The 19583-nt window shown below is 50.6% G+C and overlaps 1 protein-coding gene across 1 annotated transcript in view; it reads left to right on the plus strand.

Annotated features, from left to right (window-relative positions):
- Positions 1-12471, plus strand: part of MEX3A (mex-3 RNA binding family member A) — a 16784-nt gene extending 4313 nt beyond the window's left edge. Inside the window, exon 2 of the mRNA XM_010564181.1 lies at positions 11258-12471. Within this exon, the coding sequence (XP_010562483.1) occupies positions 11258-12363 (1106 nt within the window). The 3' untranslated portion in view covers positions 12364-12471. The remainder of the gene's footprint in view (positions 1-11257) is intronic.
- The last annotated feature ends 7112 nt before the right edge of the window (positions 12472-19583 follow it).

The following is a 19583-nucleotide window of genomic DNA, read 5'->3' on the forward strand; positions in this document are numbered from 1 at the left end:
GGGGGGGCTCTTTTGGGAGGGTGGGAAATGTATAGGAATGCCTGCGTGGGCTGTCTGCACCGGAGCCCCGAGCCCGTCGCTCCTCCGGTTCTGCGAAAGAGCCGTTCCTGAACCGCGCTCTCCGCCCTCCTCCTTTTTAAAAATAAATAAATAAATAAATAATAGGGGAAAAAATAAAGCGGGGGGGGGGATGGAAAGAAGGGAGTCGGGGCCGGTGGTCCGGCTGAGCCCGGCCCCAGCTCCCCGCACCCCGGCCGGGCTCGGCGCGGTGGGGGGAAAAAATCCCCTTTGTTGGGTTCGGCGGAGCGAGGGGGGTGTGGTTGTGCCGGAGCTCGCCGGGGCCGGGCAGGCGAGCTGCAGGCCTAGTACGGGTCCAAAGAACCGATTAATGGAAGTTGAACTCCTTCTGCAACCATGTGACTGGCAGGGACCCCGGAACGGGCACCCAGCCGTCCCGCGTGGGCCCCACGCACGCCTCCGCCGTCCGGCTCTGCCGCTGACCATGCTCCGCGACAGTGATGCTTTTGTTCTCCTTACGGCTCTGTTCGGAGCGAGGTGGAATGGAGGAGGGCTTTAAAAAAAAAAAAAAAATTATATATATATACACCACACCCACTCTTAAGTCACCCCTCGCCCACCCCCACCACTCCGGGCTCCCGAGTGTGCGTGTGGGGGCGAGGTGCGCTGCGGGGAGGGCAGCTCCGCCGAGCCGCCCGTTGGCATTGCGGGAGCCAGCGCTGGGTTAAAACATGGGGCTGGCAAGAGAAGTTTTGTGTCGCTTACAAAGGAAAAAAAAAAAAAATAATAGTGTGGCTAAGTGGGATTATTTTTTTTTTCTTTCTCTAAGCAAGTAACTTGACGCTCTGGAAGTGTGATGGGCAGAGACTGCGGCTCCAAATCCAGATGCTTCCTCTTGGGCTGGGAATTGAAATTGCCTGAGCAGGGGGTTTGCAGTTTGACATGGGGGGGTGGCTCCTCGGGGCCAGTGCTCCCAGAAGGCGATGTACAGAGGCTGAGGTGGGCAAGGGGAAGCCACAGGGAAAGGGATACAAATGGCTAATGGCTGTGCATCGTTACGCTGGAGCATGTTACGGGAACAATGGGGCCTCTGGTGGCTTCAGCTCTCTCCCACCAGCAAAGCCAGAGGCCGGTCCCCATGCTGGGATGGAGAGTAGGCAGGAGTGCGGGAGGGGGGAATGCTGTCCTCCGCTGAAAGTCAGGGTGTCTGCAGTGGAGGGAATGGCTCTTGCTCCAGCTTCTCCTCTGCCACGCTGGGATCGTGGCCCCCGTGCCGGGGAGCTGGGGAGACAGGGGCTGAAGAGGGGGGTGAAGGTATGGCTGAGAAGATCCTGCCTGGGCCTGATCCTCCCCATGATGCTTTTCCACCGCTGTGAGCCGAGCACGGCCAGAAACAGCGGGGCTTTGCACCAACTCTGCACTGGTGGGTGCAAGGCGGTGGAGAATCAGGCCCCCTTTGTTTAATAAAGTTAGAAAAGAGAGAGGATTCAGCAGGCGGAATCGAGGGGAAACGTTAGACGACGCAGGAGGTGCCCAGGCTATTTTCCTCCTGGATCTCGCTGCTGCCTCAAACTCTTGAGAAGGGGGTGTGTTTCGATGTGTTCAGTACGCAGCGGCATGTCCGTTGTGGCCAGAGTGATGGAGAGGAACGTGGAGACCTGGATTTTTTCCACCATTTTTAGTGTGTGTGTGAAGGCTTTCCCACATCTGGGAAAAAAAGTCAGTGGGCCAGAGCCCCAGCGAGGTGGACTCGGCAGCGCTCCATCAGTTAGTGGGTCAGACAGTGTAAGCTGTGCCCCTTTTTAGAGGCGGGTGGACCAGATCCTGTGCTGGTAGAAACCAAGATTGCTTCAGCAGAGTCCCTGCAGCCACAGCTCTTTACTCCAGCAGAGTTTGTGGCCCACACTTATTTTTAAAGGCCTACAGGAATGTCTCCTGGGTCTTGTTTTTGTGTGGAAGGCCAGATTACAAGGGTCTGCCCTCAGATGGAGCTGGGTGCAGGTTACCCTGGGGGGCCGAATCCTGCGCTCACATGGATGCCTGACTAGGAATCCTGGGGGGAACCCAGAATCTGCAGATTGTCACCCCCTTGGTAATACTACTCATGGGGCTGATGGTTTTCTAAGGAAATTAGTGTTTTATGGGTACTTGTGAGCAGGGTGATGAACATCCTGGAAAAGAGAGGGGGAAAAAAAAGTAATAGTGAAATAAAAATTATTTCAGGGCTTTAATGGGTAACAGGGTTGAGCTTTTTCTTTAACTTCATTATTTTCTGATCTGACGAACCACACTGTTCCTTCATATTATTTTAAAATAATACCTACCATCTTTGAAAGTGTACCTTACTGACACATGTATGTAAGAGGCCTGGATCTGGGCACGGAGGCCCTTCTACATGCATCTGGCAATGGGATTTCCACCTGCCGTAAGACTGCCCTTCACTTTGCCGGAAGAGTGTAAAGGCGCTTGGGTACAAATAAGGCTCAAGCCCCGTATATTTTTATTGGAATGTTTGTAAGTGTGATTTGCGAAGAGGTTTAATTGTGGCAGAGGGGGTGGTGCCACTTTGAATGAGAGATGCTCCAGGACCTAAACCTGTGCTTGGCAGCTCCCTGCTTTCCCCGGGAACTGTTAACGTGCCCTCGCGGAGCCAATCGCATGCTGGAAACCTCGCTCGAGTTTGCAGTGGTGCCGGTTTGTGCGCTGAATTCGAGCAGCGCTTCTTCAGCAGCGTGACCGCTAGCCGGGTGGGATGGGGGACTCACTGGGACAAGATCGGGGAGTGCTGAAAGGGTGACTTTGCGGGAATTGGCTGGACAGATGCTGAGAGCTGCGCCTCCACCTTGATGCCCCAGGGTCTGCGATGGAGAGCTGGGTGGCTGGTGGGATGTGCGGGACTGCTTTGCAAATTGAAGGAGAGGAAACCGGAAAAGGAAGGATGAGGGGATGAAGTCATAACAATCCCTTTGACTGACGTTTATGACCTCTTCCACTCTGCCCCTGGCCATGGTTGGCAATGACTTCCCTTCCCTGGCTGGAAGTGGAGCCATGACCTCCACGCATGCCCTCCTGTTGCTGCTAGGGTGAGGAGCAGGGACGTTTCTGCCTGTGTCGCAGCTGCTGCGGATCGTCCCCCCCTATCCTGGGTGCGTGGCAAGCGTGTGAACTCCAGTCGTGCTATGCTTGGGTGGCTAAACCTCCTGGCATGTGCCATTCTGGAGCTGGTCTGGGCCAGCGTGGTGCATTGGGGTGCTAGTGGCTCTTGTATTTTGCCTGCCAGCTCCTGGTGTGGGCATCTTCCCTACAACACCCTTTCTAGGACTGCATGTGTTCTCAGAGATATGCAAATAAATTTGCCAGGGTGTAAAGACAAAGCACTGAAGTGGTTTGCGGGTGATTTTTGAGGAAATGGTGGGGCTCCAAGGGAGCTGAAAAGGAGAAGGTTCTTGCAACCCAAGGGTGTGGGTTGAGATGGGAGAGATGCTGGGACGACTGGAGAGTGTCTAAAGGTGTTGTGCTTTGGCCGTTCAGACTGTGAACGTGGAAAGGGGCAGAAATCCTCAGCCACCGAGATGTCCAGGTTCTTCCCTAGAAGTCACCTGAGGCAGGTGTAGATCAAACTGATGAAGATGTGTATCTGACTTTTCTGCCAGTGTTAACTCTGCTCCCACTGACAATCTGGGCTGCTGTCAGTGGAGCTAGGGAAGAAGCTGCTGGACTCTTAAGCGGGGCACATTTAAAGCTAGATCGGTAGTTAGGCAGACATGGTTATGGTTCTTTGTGTGCCTGGTGTGTGCGGGCACAGGGAGAAGGTAGTGGGTTAGTTTGGCTTCCTGCTGCGCAGAGCACAACAGTGCAAGCTGCCCGCTCCCAGCAGGTACCTTCCCTGTAAGAGTATTTTTGCTCTCATCATCAATAGTAGCATCCATTGTCACCTGTACCCAGAGACACCCTTTGATGAAGCATCTCCCAGCCTGCTCTAACTAGCCTGTTGTCAACAGGAATGAGATTATGTGAGAGAGGAGCTTAACATAAATTGCTCTTTCTTGGCAAGGTGAAGCCAAATAACAAGAGGCCCCGCTAACCCCAGGTGATTGGGCCCTTTGTGTAGCTCCAAACATGCTCTAACGCTTTCAGCATTTAAAAATAGTCCAAGGAAGCCTTTTTCATTGAGGAAGTCTGATGATTGCAGCTCCCCCACCCACCATGTGGAGGTGGATGTACAGCATCCGAGCGAGAAGCAGCAAGGGGGTCAGATCCTGTTGTCTGCTTGCTTCGCGTAAATCTTGGAGCTAAAGCCACCCGGTCTGGTGGGGCCTGAAAAACCAACCTCCTTACGCTGCTCTAGCAGCTTGAGGTGGGCCTTAAAGGGAGAGAGGAATTGCAGTCGGTGTCAGATTGTTATAAAGTGTTAATGAGAATCCATCTGAATTTACACCAGGGAAAAGTGCAGAACGGGATTGACTTTGTGCGGTTTGAACTAGAGGTGGGAGGAGAAAATGGGTCTGGGAGAGAGACAAAGGGAATTTTCTAGGGAGACACGCACGCTCCGCTCATCGGATCCGGCTGCTGGATGCTGCGCTGACCGAGTGAACCGCGCCGCAGCGCAGCCGGCCGGAATCTAGGGCAGTGGGAAAGCGTGCTGGCGTTGGGTGGGGGCCCCCGCCCCCTGTTCCTGCCTTTGTCTGGCAGCCCCCTCCTCCTGCATCCCCCCCCCACCCCGGTCGCCAGCTCGCCTTGCCCCGCTTTCCCCCCGCACACCGTCCGGCTCCGAGCGTGTGCCGCGAGGCCGCGGCAGGATTGTGCCATGCAGGGGGCCGCGGTCACACCCACCCCGATGTGATGCATTGCTGGCGGAGAACGGCTGCTTGGGGCCAGGGGCTTCCAGCCCCAGTTTCCAACTTTCCTCCGCCGCACAACAAGGCGGTGATTGTCTGTGGCATCTGGGTTGTTGCTTTTGGGTCGCGTTGCTTTTTCTTTTTTTGTTTTTTTTATTTTTTTTGGCCCCCCCCTTTTAATAAACAACTTTAATCGCTACATGAAAAAGCTTAAAATTGCTGCACTGAAATGAGGTGGTTGCTTATTCTTGTGGCGTGGTGGTGTGTTGTTTTTTTTTTTTCCCCTTCTTGTAAACACAACTTGCATCATCAGTACAATAAAACCTCAATGCAAAGAGATTTAGTTGTTTGTTTGTGGTCCTTTTGTGTGCATTTGTGTTTTTTGACACCACTTTCATCAGATTTTCAATGCAGCAAAATCTTACCCCACAGATATTCAAGAGGGTTTATTTGTGATGTTCTTTGTGTGCTTGTCTTTTAACATGGCTTTCATCTTAAATGGGAAAAGAATGCCCCACCTTACCAGAGATATTTGAGGGTTGTTTATTTTATGGTCCTCTTTAATTTTATTACTATAACAGAAAAAAGACTAAGTCCTAATTTGCCCTTAGACTCTCTTATACCACACCGGCAATGTCAAAATGTCCGAAGTGGGGTATTTACAGGTGTAATTTATACCAGTGCAGTGTAAAGGTGCCTTAGTATAAATGAGAAGAGGGCTAAAAATCTTTTGTCTGTAGAAATAATTTTGTATCTGATGAAAACAAGAAATATAAGGACCTGGGGTGATTTGTGTGGTGTGTTTTTTTTGTTTTTTGTTTTTAATCACAAAAAACCCAACCAAATAAAAAAAAACCCACCTCAGGGCTGGATCCTTAGCTGTTTGCTGTAAGCTGGTACAGCACCTCTGATGCTTTCAGGTGAAGCTCACACTTCTGGGCATAAATTGGCACATGCTGGAGGCGCGCCAGTTTGTGCCAGATAAGACCCTCCAGACTGCATCAGTAGCAGTACATACCTGTGCAGGATCTGGCCTTCTAGCAGCAGTAAGGAGAAGGTTGTCTCAGCAGCGGGTTTAACTCTGAATTTACACCAAAGTAAAATATCCGATGGAACTACTCCATAGGCATGGCTGCATTTTCCATTGCACTGTCCTTCTGCTGGCATTTACACAGTGCATGGTGCAGCAGGCACATGCAGTGCACATCCATCCTGGGCACTGCTCTGGCCTTTTCCTGCAGCCAGAGCAGTGCACGGGAGCCTCAGTGCAAACCACAGTGAGGTCCTGTGGAAGCACGCTGGGTTTATGCCACTCTGAGAAAAGATTTGGGATGGGTTCTTGCAAAGTAAACGGCAGTCAGATCGGATGCATCCTACACCCTTGTTGCCCTCGTGAGCAACTGCCTTAGCTGGACAGGTGTACCAAGCTCTTGAAGCCTTCTCTGTTAGTTTTGATGGAATTGTTTACTCCTAATGCAAGGGTAAGCAGAGCTGTGCATCCACATCTTCCCCTGATTCTCCCCCCACCCGTCCCCAATTTGGCAATGTCTAGACTCGATTTATTTATTTGTTTTTAGCCAGAGCTAGCTGCTCTGCGGATTAATTCCAGTTAGATAACTGGTCTGGGTGCCAGAGGCTCGACAGTCCTCAAGGGTTTGTTCCTGTATGTTAACATTTGTGGCTTACTAGGGTAATTTGCAAACACATTTACTTTGAGTCAATTGGCAATCAGTTAACTGAAGTTAAAAAGGAAAAGGGGTGGGGGGAGGAAATAATCACGCAAGCCTCCTTTGCAAAATGCTTTGGGATCTGTGTTATTGGCAAAAAACAGAATAATAGAAGCTAGGTAGTGGAAACACAACAAGGGCTTAATTCTCTCTCTAATATAAAAATCTAACTGGCAGGAGTCTGCCAGGGATCAATTAGCTGATGTCTGCACACTGCCTTAAAGAGTAGAATGCTACAGCAAAGTTATATATTATTATAGTTTCTAGAGGTTCTTTTCTCCTCTTAGTTTTACGTTTTTAACACCACCTACTAAGCAGTTCTCTCCCCTTTTAATAATCCACCGAGTAAAGTGGTTTGTTGCATGTTGTTTTCAAATTTCAGTTACACATGAATAAAGCCTTTCATTAAAAAAAAAAAAACAAACCATACAGGACAAATTTCACTTGAAAAAAGCACATAGGACTGTGCTACTCATCCGGCCAGGGTATAAAGGGCCACATCCTGATCTGGCTGTGCTCCTGTCAGAAATGGAGCGATGTCAAAGAAGGCTCAGCTCCTATTTAGTTGTGGGAAGCAAGGTCAGGGTTGGGGTTGAGATGGACTGAGAGCCTTGGCACTGAGTGGGTAAGTCAGATTTAAGTCCAGCCTGATTTTAGCTGATGTAAATCAGTGCAGCTCTCTTGGAAGTTGGTGGAGTTATCTGGATTTATGCTGCTGATGGCTTGGCCTGTTGTCTGCACCAATTTAGAACTGCTAGAGATCTGGGCCACTGAACCTGCTGGGCTGCTGGTCTTCACGGAGTTGGTCTAATTTCCTGTGGGGTTATTTTCTCCAATTTTTAAGCACAGGATCCCCCATCTGTCTGTCTCTGCAAAGCTGGCTTTCCTGTCTGCAGGCCTGCACGGAGACCCTCCCTCCTCCTCCCCCTGCTTCTCACACCATCGACTGCACCATGCGTCCTTTTGTCCGTTTCTAGATCCTCCCTCCCCCTCTCACCATGCCCTCTCCTTGCCTGTCTCCCTTTTGCCGTTTTGGGGTGTCTCTCCTTTGCCTCCACACCCCTAATTCTCCTCCTGCCTCAGAGGGATCACAACGTGCCTCTCCCTCAATTCCCATCACCTTTCCTCCATCTCTAACTCCCTCCCACCCTCTCCAGCTCGTGTAACTCGCTTACGTTTGCCCTCATTCATGTGTATTCCTTGCCACCGTTTCCTTCCATCTGTCCCCAGCATGGAGCCCCTGTCCTTTGTCACTGCTCTGCTTGCCTGACCCTCCGTGTCGCCTCCTTGATTGTTTCCTGTCGTGCTGGGCTCAGATCCCTCTTCCCCCACACGCAGTCATTGTCCCGTAGCTTAGAAAAACGCCAAACCCAAGCCCAGCCCTGACAAACGCCCACCTGAGATCCTTTTGCAAACGAGAGCAAGCCTTGCGTCCTGGGAGGCAGTACGTGGGTCACTGAGGAATTCAGCAAATCCTACTTTGGTCTGGGGTGATGCGCGGGAGTCATTTTCAGCGTGGATGCTTGCCGCTAACACCCCTTTTCTTTCCATGCAACGCTCCGGTGATATCCCTGGGGAAATGGTGGCATCTCAGTTAATCTTCCTAAGATGGAATCTCCATCTTTGGAGCGAGCAGCATAGGAGCGGGGCAGGGAAATGTCTGCCAGAGATGGGTCAGAGAGAGCCGACCCTGCCCTGGGACTGCGGGAGGGCATAGGTGACCTCTTATGGTTTTATCCTTCCCTCCACAGGCTCCTTGGGATGAACCTTTATTCTGTGATTTTGTCTGCATGGTTTTATTCTACAGTTGTGTCGTGCCTAGCACCGTAAAGTCTTGCTCTTTGGGTTTCCTAAATACCAATAACACAACACCGTAGATGACCATCAGTCCACATCAACTGTTTACAAACTGTACTAAACAAAGCATTGCAAATATACTTCAGGGTGCATACTCAGTGGGGAGTAACATGTGAGCTACATTGGACTTGGCAGGGGGTGGATTTGGTTTGGATTTTGGGGATTTGCCCAGCTCCTTCTCTGGGTCAGATCTAGCATTTCCATTCCCCAGGAATGTGAAATTAGTGGCTTAGGAATGGGTTTAATGCAGCAGCATCGCAATGCCAAGTATTAAAAGAAGTTTTGCAGTAACGCAGAGCAAGAGACAGCCATTCTTCCCATTCCACAAATGGGGGACTGAGGCTCAAAAGAGCTGAAGTAGCTCTGAGGAGTTAAAAGTCGCATTGGGAGTCGACAGTGAAGTCAGGATTTACCGACACGTGTCCTACACCAATGCCAAGACCCTCTGACAGGCGGTGGGGTTTCGAAGCTGTGCTGGGAGGTTTCGTGTTCGCGCAGTCTCCTGCAGTTTGACGAGGCTGCACCCCAGTGCCCATGCGATGTTGTGAGATGCGAGTGTGACCTGTCAGGCTGAGCGTGCTTTGTGCAGCTGAAACTATTGGTTGTACCGTGTGTGGTGCCTGCCACCGCTGCGAGTGCGGGGAATTATTCTTGTCAGCTGTAGTGGCATGAGGCTCTGTTTTTATCACTAAAGGTGTGGGGTTCGATTCTTGCTAATGATACGTGGTGGTGGGATCGTTACGTTCCTGTAAATACCCAGATGTCACAAGTCTGTGTCTCGTGAGATGAGCTGCAGATAAGTGGCAGCACTAAGTGAGTGGCAGCCCTGAACTCCCAGATGGGAGAGATGTTGTTATTTATTAGGATCTGTATAAATAATAATGTTCCAGCCAAAGAGCTGAGGAATCTTAATTTCTTGGTAGCAGAAGCATCGTGTGCGGGTCGTCTTGTATTAAAGTACGATGTCAGTGTAGTATGTTGAGGAAAACTTGCTGGTGTCAGATAGTCAGAGGAGAGGACAAGAGACGGGCTTCTTTTGGGGAGAGAAGATGGGGTGGGGAGGAGGTGGGGGATCTCACAGAAGTTTCAATGCCATATCCTGATCCTCTTGTTCCATGAGCCCTGAGTCGGACACCTAAATCCTTGGGAAACCAGGGCAAAATGCTTACCTTACTCCATCTGTACTTGTAGAAATGCGGTGCCCTGGAGAATTGCATTTTTTAATTTTTCTTAGAGACCCGAGCTTAGAGCAAACCTCCCTGCAGAGGAAGCCCCAGTCTGCATGGGAACTTGGTGCCAGGCTTTGAAAATGCCTTCGGGCACAGAGTAAGGCTTTTGGAGAGAGGGGTCAGAGAGACGGCAGCAGGGAGGGTTTCCAGAAGTAGTTTAGAAAACTGTGCCACATCTGTAAAAATACTCGGTTGCTTGATGGCATCCTAGTGTCATCTAGGAACCTGGAGTCACACAGCTGGCTCTAAACCCCTCTAAAAAACGATTTGGAAGCCAAAACACACTGAAAAGTCTCTTGCCTTTTTTGGAAAAGCAGAAGGATGTTTTCTGAGCTCTAAGGAGCAAGGGGAATAGGCTTGGTGGGCTCCAAGAAGGTGGATACTGATATACAAAAGCACTGGCATGGCAAGTGACCTCAGGAAGGGGTCCAAGTGTCCGGACCACTGTGCTGGGGAGGCCTGCAGCCATCAGTGTTTGATACGGCAGATGGAGAGTCAAGGGCAAAACACAGCCCTTGGCTGGACGGCCTCCCCTCCCCGGGGAAGCCAGCACCGTGCCTTCACTGCAGCTTCTGGTGAGCACCAGGAGCAAGGGTCTGTGCACAGCCTGTGGTGGGGCTCTACGTGGACATGGGAAGGCAGCCCTGTCCCATTTCTTGCTGTTTTGACCCTAAAGCAAATACTGGCATCCTGCTACCCCCTGGCCTTCTAGCAGTGCTGATGATTGGGGTCCCACTGTATCTGAGGTGGGGAGCCCAAATTGCTGCATCTCTGCTACCCACCCCCACCCCCAAACTTGGCCTCCCAAAAGTGACCCAGGTCACACCAGATTCACCCCAAAAGCTCCACAGTAGGACAAAAGTCCCCATGGAGGGCTCTGCAATCTTGAGTTATGGCAGACGGCTCTCCCCTCGTTGCTCCCTGTGAGCTGGCATGGAGTGGCCAAGGGGCTCCACATTGGCCATGCCTGGCCATGGACTCAGCATCCCCCTGCTTTCTCCTGTCATCTCCAGCCTCTCCTGCAGCCCTGTGTGTCAGCCAAATCTTTCCTGTCCTGAGAGCCACTCTGACGAGAGGGGAGCCAGGGTGGCCATCTTCTCTGAGGGGCAACATGGTGGGGCCTGGGCCTGAGCAGGAACAGGCTTCGTCACAGGGACCACTGGCCCTTGGGGAGGGCTTGAATCCCCCCCCCTCCCCAGCTCCCTGGTGCCTGGGGGTGTGTGAAAGGGAGATCTCTGAGGGGTGATTGCTGAGGAGTGGCTGATTTCTGAGGGGAGGCGGCTGAGGGGGATTGTGTGGTGGCAGCGCAACACACAAAATGGCGACACCCACCTGAGGATGAGGGAGCTGGGAGCTCCTGAGGGATGAGCTCTCTGGGGATGGTGTGGGGAAGCCTTCCTCTGGCATTTCTCCTGTCAGGGTTAGTGAGGAAAGGGCCTTTCCCTCATTTTAGGTCCCCAGGCAGTGGCTGCTGCGGGTACAGGGCCTGCTGAAAACATGGCAGCTCAGCCTGGTTTCCTGAGGAGAGGGGAGGGTGGTGGGACAGCCTCTCTAACCTTCCTGCCTTCTTTTCTCTCTCTTCCCCAAGGCTGCAAGATCAAAGCCCTGCGGGCAAAGACCAACACCTACATCAAGACTCCAGTGCGGGGTGAGGAGCCAGTCTTCATGGTGACGGGACGGCGGGAGGACGTGGCCATGGCCCGGCGGGAGATCATCTCTGCTGCTGAGCACTTCTCCATGATCAGGGCCTCCCGCAACAAGGCTGGCACCACTTTTGGCAGTGCTCCCACCTTGCCGGGGCAAGTCACCATCCGGGTGCGTGTGCCCTACCGTGTGGTGGGCTTGGTGGTGGGCCCCAAAGGAGCCACCATCAAGCGGATCCAGCAGCAGACCAACACCTACATTATCACACCCAGCCGGGACCGGGACCCCGTCTTTGAAATCACCGGTGCACCGGGCAATGTTGAGCGTGCCCGGGAGGAGATTGAGACCCACATCGCAGTGAGGACGGGCAAGATCCTGGAGTACAACAATGAGAATGACTTCCTCTCCAGCAGCCCTGACTCCGGCATGGAGAACCGCTACTCGGAGGCCTGGCGGGTCCATACGCCAGCGCCGGGCTGCAAGCCCCTCTCCACCTTCCGGCAGAACAGCCTGGGGTGCATCGGCGACTGCTCCGTTGACCCCGTCTACGAGACCCCCCGGCTGAATGACCAAAACGACTTCAATTATGGTTACCTCTTCCCCAACTATGGCGTGAACAAGCAAGATCTGTATTACGGGGTGCCGGAGTCGGGTGCCCCAATGTGGGCTGGGCAGGAGAACACCAACCCTGTCTCAGTGCTCTTCTCGAAGCAGCAGCGGTCCAGCAGTACTGGCGCCATCCACCCAAATTCACATCGCTCCCCGTCCTCCTCTATCCAAGAGCCCAATCTCTCTGGTCTCCCCAGGCGGTCGCAGGGGGAACCGCTCCAAGGGTTCTCCAAGCTGGGGACAACTACTGCTGCCCGGACGTCTGTCTCCAGCAGCCGCGAGTGCATGGTGTGTTTCGAAAGCGAAGTTACGGCAGCTCTGGTGCCATGCGGCCACAACCTCTTCTGCATGGAGTGTGCCGTGAGGATCTGTGAGAGGACTGATCCAGAGTGCCCGGTTTGCCACGCTGCAGCCACTCAGGCCATTAGAATATTTTCCTAAAGAGACAGAGCAGGGCATTGGGGTGGGGGGTGGGGGTAGGAAGGGAGCGTGGGGGGGTCCAGGAAAGAAAAATGATGATGATAATAATAATAATAATAATGATAATAATAATAATAATAATGACATCTGAAGAACAAACAAATGAATGAAAGAATAAATTAATTTAAAGAAGAAGAAGAAGAAAAAAAAGAAATTATTTTACAAGCAATGTATGTTATTTTTTAAAAAAAAGTGAATAATAAAATTAAAATGAATAGCAAAGCCAGAAATTTTGAAGGGCGAACGATGCTCCAGCCTGCAATGTCTTTTTTAAAACAAGTACTCTGAACGCACACTCGGATCTCGCAAGCAAAGCGGTTTAGTTCAGTTTTTTTTGGTGGTGAGATTGGGACTTCTCTGCATTGACCAAGCCAGGCCATCTTGATCAGACTGGGATGGGAGCAGGGACGTGGGGAGGGCCCTGCCAGCCTTTCTTCTCCAGCTACGTTCAATCTTCATCTTGGTCTGAAGCCCCTACTCTCCTCCCCCCCAGGGATGTCAGCCCAACTGGGAGCTCAGAAAGAAACAAATAGAAAGAAAGGAAAACGGATGACGGGGATTTAGAAAAACAAAAAAGAAACCATCAACCTCTGGGAACCTGTTAGAACGAGGGCACAACTGTATTACCTCAAAGATTTAAACAAAAAAAAAACCACAGCAGCTAAAGAACTTTTATTGTTTTCCTTTTTTTCTAAAAAAAAACCAAACAAAAAACCACAAAAAAAAGAAAATCAAAAAAGAAGATGAAGAAATAAAAATGACGCCAGTGAAACTGAAGAAGGTTTGGAAGAACCTATTGGAATCACACTGGGCGATTAGCATTTATTTTATTATTCTGAGCCACCGTGGAGTCTGGAACTTTGTTCTTTTTTCCTTATCCGAGCAGGGATTTGTTCATCAGACGAATCAGGAGTCACTAACAGGGTATTTCAAAAGCAGTCCTGAGTTCCCATCCATGGGGGGAGTGTATTGACTTCCGCGTTTCCGTAGTTCACTCTTCATCCTTTTTTCCAAGTGATGCCAGCTGCAGCTACACACAACACGCATGCGCACGCACACACACATGCACACACATAACATTGTGCTTTTCTTTTCTTAAAAAATATATATATCGCACCAAAACCTAAGAAAGACGATCATGCAATACAGGCAATGAGCCCATACGAAACCAACATGCATCCCAACAGAAAGCAAAAAAACCCCAAGTTTATATGTATAATTTTGTTGTCGTTGTTTTTAAACTGGACCAAAACTTTTGTTACCCAAAACCGAGTGGGGGGAAAAAAAGAAGAAAAAGTTATTTCTTTATGGACCAAAACCTCTTCAGCTGTCCTTTACCTGGATCTTCCTGAGGTTGGCCACTTTTATATATTATATTTTTTTCAGAATGAAACAAAACAAAACAAAATTGCCTTGTTGAACATCCTTTAATCATTTCAAGACTCCTGGTTTTGTTAAATCAGATACTTTTTAAACCATTGGGAAGTGGGAGAGGATGGGCTTTGAATCTGGCTTCTGTGCCAATGCACACAAGATGCAAGCCAGCATCTTAACATCATCAGGTTTGTTCAACCAGTTTCTGGATGCCAAAATGCTGTGATGGTAAAGATGTGTGTTGGATTAACCTATCAAGTACCAGTATACCTATCTATAAATATATGTGTATATATATATATAGGCACTTAATTCATCAAGCACCTATATATATATATATGTGTATATAAAAGCATATATATATATAATTTTTCTCCCACCACCACCGCTTCCCCATTTCCTACCCCTCGACTTCTGCTCACAGATCCTGGACCCTGATTTAGAACTGAACCAACAAGTTTCACAACTTGGCAGAGACAGTTCTACAGCAAAAAAAAAAAAAGAAGCCTGAGATTTTTTTTTTCCCTTCAGTTACAGGAGACTTTATTTTCATCGTAATAGTGTTCCTGGGAACATCCCCTCTTCTACTCCGTTTGCCGCCGCTTGCTCCCGGTTGCTGCCTCCACCCCGGTATGGTCTGCTCGAGCCATCCTCGGTCACCGGAGGAGAGGCTGAGCTTGCCACTCTCGGGGCAGGCCGTTCCGGTGCTCTGTGTCGATAAAGATCCACTTTCGATCTTCAGATATCGGGTGGAGGGGCATAAATTTATGTGCCTCCACCATTTTGCATCAACGGTAAAATATTACATAGGGGCAAGAGGTAGATGGAGGGGTGGACGACGTTCCTAGGCTCTGTAGTGGATGCTGATGTTTTGGAAAAAGTTAAAAAAAAAAAAAAAAGCTGTGCTAAAGGGACACTGTCAGGTCGAATTTGTACTCACCTCCTCCCCAAAGCTTTAAGAAATCTCCGGCTGCTTGGTTCTCCCGGCCCTGTGGTGCGCACAGCCATTTGCACCAGGACCGGATTGGGATGTGAGCGCTTCCCGGGGGAAAGCGCCGTGTTTTGGACCCGCCGGTGTGGGTGCCGTGTGGGAGCCATGGGGCAACGGAGGGCTGGGGGTGCTGGCCAGCTTTGCTCCGGCCAAACTCCCAAAGGCTCCACAGCCTGGTGCTGTCCCAGGGCACAGACGTGAAAGTCATCCTCCCATGGAAGTGTGGCCTCGGCAAAGGCTTCATTGCCCTGGCCAGCTCTGGCCACATCCTTTCTAAAAGTGGCCCAGTTCTCGTTCAAAATCTGGCTTCAGTTTGGTCCCAGTAAAAGAAGGGGAAGGGAGAGGGGCAACTTTTCTGTTCTCCGGGCAGTAACCTCTCCCCTCCCTATGTGCACCACCTCCTCCGTCATGTCCCGTCCCCCCACCCCAGGGTTGTATTTTAACCGTTCATTGTGCAAAATTCTCCCGCTGATGTCGAGAGAGTGGCTGGGGCAAGAGCTGGGTTGCAGGGGTGGGCGGGGGTGGGGGGTGGGGGGATCCAACCACCCTTCGAAGGGGCATTTGGAAATGTTCGTGTTGGTAATGGAGGGGATTTAGCTGGAAATTGCAACGGCAAATGCTTCCCTGGCCAAGTCCCCCGGGGCCGATATGTTAGTTGAGTGACTAGTCGTTCTTGGCTGAGTGAAGTCTGTTCGTGGTAATGTGAGCAAGTTTTTGATCAATGTCTTTATTTGATGCCAGGTTGTGAAGAGGTGGGTGGGAGCGGGGAGGGGGGAAGGAGACACCCGTGTTGGGGACCTGGGGTGGGGGGGACCTATTCTAGCACTGACCCTAGGGAGTGGGGAGGGGGGAAGGTGAGGGGGGCTCTTGTCTGCTCCTTTTATCTCCTCCCTTAACTTAACGAGCGAAAACGATGTAAAAGCCTCCTGCATGCTGAAAAATGTTAGAGAAAAAAAAAAAACTTTCTTTTAAAAAAAAAAAAAGGAAAAAAAAAAGGAATAATGACCCAAACAAACGTCCATGCTTGCTGATCGGAACCAGAGGGGGGCTGTCCGTCTGTCCAGGCAGCGGCATGTCTGCCCCTCTCTGCAGACGAGGTTCCTACTCAAGTCTCCAAGTTGGCCTTTAATAAAATCTTCAGTTCCAATAACCTTTATATATATATATATACATATATATATACATATACATATATATTAAAAGAAAGCTTGATGTAGCAGTTCTAGTTTAAAATGAATAGAAGTATTTCGGCCCCTGTTTTATTTTGATTTCTCCTTTTCCCCTGCTTTCCCCCATACCCCCACAACTCCATATTTTGATGTAGCAACTTTGGAAGAAAGAAAAACAGGCGCTGTAAAATGCACCGAGAGCTACCTCTGGCATGAGAGGGGGCTGCAGGGGGGGCTCGGGCAGTGCGGGAGAGCTGCAGCCCCCACCGCTCCCCGACCTGTCGGGGGTACCCAGAGAGGGGCAGTCCCAGGCCCTGCCTGTTAGCATCCTAGGGGAGCCCGGTTGCGGGGCTTAAACAACAAATTTGCGTAACTTTTTTTTTTCTCTCTTTTTAAATATATGTATATATATAAAAACCTTAAAAAAAAATAAAATAAAAACAAAAAACAAGAAAAATGCCCATGACCTTAACTATTTGCTCTGACTTGTATCTTCCTTGATAGGTGACTAAAAATGGCTTGTTGGTCTAATTCACCAGCAATAACGTTAACTAAAGACAGACCCCTCCTCCCTGCACCCTGCCCTTCTCTGCAGCAAGGTCCGAGCAGGGTTCCCTGCGCACGGGTGTGCTTTCCCCCTTCCCTCCTGCCCTGCAGGGATGCCTTCGGTGACCTACCTTGCAATAGGAGCAGCAGTGTAAACCAGCTAGGCTAAATCTTGCTAGCTTCAACCACCCTAAACATCCCTCCCAAGACACTGTGGGATAACCCATTCGGGGTGCTAAATTGATACGGGGCACCCTACTTACGCCCAGGGGAGGAGGGAGGCACCTGGTGCTGGGACCCAGCACACGAAGCTGGGTCTTGCTGAGCCGCCCAGCTCTCCCTCCCAATGGTTTAGGAGCAGCAAAAACCCTTGCAGGGAGCCCGGTCCTCAAGACCCCCATCCTGCAAATCACACGGGGGCTTAACTTTACGGCTAGCGAGCGGCCCACCAAAATCGGGCTGGCTCCTGGCAGTGGTAAAGCAAAGCACGTGCATCCATGCTTGCAGGATGGGACCTCGCGGGTGGCCCAATACAAATGAATGCTGCTGACTTCCCCTCCACGCTGCTGGCCAGGCAGGGGAGCAGGTTGTTGCTGAGTTTTTCCATCTGCCGGTGGGGATGGTGGAGCCAGGGTGGGGACCCGGCTGAGGACCCAACTGTGACTTGCCATGCCCAGATGAATGCTGGTGGCAGTCTCCCCTGGGCGCTCACCCTGCTGCAGGGCTGAGCTGTGTCGGGGTGCTTTTGCGAGGCAGGCGACCCGGCCTCTGAGGGCGTGAGTGGTGGGACGGAAGGCAGGTCCCCAAAAACCTGGGGGGCTCAGAGCGTAGCTGCGTTGGAAGGTGCTGAGCTGTTAGCAGGAGGCTTCCAGGTCCAGGCAGGATCAGACCCGTTGGGGGATGGAGTGGACCTAGCAAATGGGACCGACTTGGTGCCAGACGCCCCAGTTCAGCATGCCGCTGGGATTTACACATGTGCTTTGCCGAACTGCAGCCGACTTTGGCACTTGCTGAAACCAAGGGGCCGGGGCTCTGGTGCTTTGCTGAATTTGGGACTCATCCTGCAACCTTTCCTTGTGGACGTGACCTCCCGGGCAGAGCCGAGGTGGTGTCAGGGCTGTGGGAGCGGGGGCTCCTCGGTCCTGGCACAGCAGGGAGATGTGACCAGGGAGTGGACGGGTGGCAGCAGGGTGCTCAGCAGAGGAGTTTCGGGGTGGTGCCTGCACTACTCTGCTGTGTTCCCCTAAAACCTGCTGCGTCTTTGGCTGGTGTTTGCAAGCTGCCGCAGTGGGGACGGGGACTCCTGGAGAAGGGATGATGCAGGGGAGAGGGTGACAAAACATAACAAAGGGAAACGGAGGGATAAAGTAATATCATGCTGTGATGTCATCCTCATCGACATAAATTATATAGAGAATAGTATGTATTATAATACATAACAAAAGAAAAAAAAAGAACCAAAATTGGATTTATATTTAATGAGGAGATACTATAAAAATATCTTGTCCTAGCTCCCATTTGCAAAAGTATTTTTCAGCTGGAGGGATATCTATTATTTTTTTCTCTTTTCTTTCTTTCTTAAAAAAAATAATCTCCATACATACAAAGGCTCAGACTGTTAATATTGTGAACCTCTTAAATCAAAATGCTCCAACCTGTTTATTTGGTATTTGAAGGGTTTATTTTGATGCATTTACTGGTGTTTTTTAAAGAGAGAGAGAGGAGGGAAAAAAAGACTAAGATTTTAAAATTAGAACATTTCTTTATAATTTAATATTCTATTTTAATAAATGCATTTATTACATGTAAATGTAGCAAGGAACTGGGCTAATAAAAATACTTTTTATTAGGTAATTTATTATAAGAAAAAAGGATATTTTATTTTATGATAAAGTGATCCTTAAAAGTTTAGAAGGTTTAGAATATATGTAGGTTAAAAAATACATTTGTATCCAGAGTATTGCTTAAAAAGTGTTTTTAATATATGTTTCCTTTTTTGTGTGTGCGTGTGTGTATGTAAAAGGTGATAGTTATGGTGCAGATAGCCCTTTCCAGAAATAAGAAATTAACACAGTTGGATGTATTTTAAAAAAAAAAAGTAAAGAAAAAAGGTAATTAAAACCCAGAGAAGTAGAAGAGAAAAACCACTATGAATCAAAGCCCGCGCGGTCGTTTCGAAGCCCCCGTCCTGTGGTTGCTCTGTCTAGCGAATCCCTTTGCAAGGGGTCGAGGTCTGAGCATGCCGAAACATCTTTGCGGGGTCAGGCCCTGGCTGCAGAAACCCTCCAGGCTGGGGCTCGGGGGGTCTTTCGGCAGCATTGCCCAGCGCCGGCTCCTGGCGAGCCCCGGCCCCGCTGCAGCAAAGCACTTCAGCGAGTCCCTCGCACCCATGGGCTCCCCAGGGCTCTGGCTCCCACCCGCTGCCCAGGGCAGGCACTGGGTGATGAAGGTTTGCTCCCACTGGAGTTTCTCTGGGGAGGGCAGGGGCTTGGGAGGAGGCTGGGCACTCTCAGAAAGCAAAGCTTGCTGTACTCACCTCTTCAGCCCTTCTCCTGCTTGTTTTCCTACCAGCACTACAACTGCTCCTGTTCCAGGGAGCCAGTGGAGAGTTTTGCCATTGATTCGGTTCGCAGCAGGGTTTCGGAGAGCCCTGCATAAAACTGCTTCTTGTTGGAGGCAAGAGCATTTATGGCCCTTCCCATGGCATCGATGGGAGGGACTGACAGCCAGTGCCAGCTTGGGCCTCCCCGGGATAGGAGTGTGCTCGCAGGGCTGCTCTGCAGACAAGGATGGTCGTTGCCGTCCGTTGCCTCCCTTTAGGCTTTGGCTCCATTTCTTTCTGCAGCTGAGCGGGACAGAAAGTATAACACAAGGACAGGAGTATTTTGTCCCAGCATTCAGGCCAGGCCTGATCTTGCAAACATCTACCATCGTCCTTTTGGACCTAAGGGCTTGTGCAGGACCGGTCCCCTACTGCAGCTGCTTTGGGCTTGTACTTGGTGCTCTGAGCAGCCAGGGGATGAGACAGCTTGTGCAGAGCTCCCGGCCAGCTTTGACCCATCCTAGATAGGTAAATGTTACCCCTTCTGCTCCCCCCAAGA

This window comes from Haliaeetus leucocephalus, unplaced genomic scaffold (genome assembly GCF_000737465.1).
Source record: "Haliaeetus leucocephalus isolate CR32 unplaced genomic scaffold, Haliaeetus_leucocephalus-4.0 Scaffold175, whole genome shotgun sequence".
Lineage (NCBI taxonomy): Eukaryota > Metazoa > Chordata > Aves > Accipitriformes > Accipitridae > Haliaeetus > Haliaeetus leucocephalus.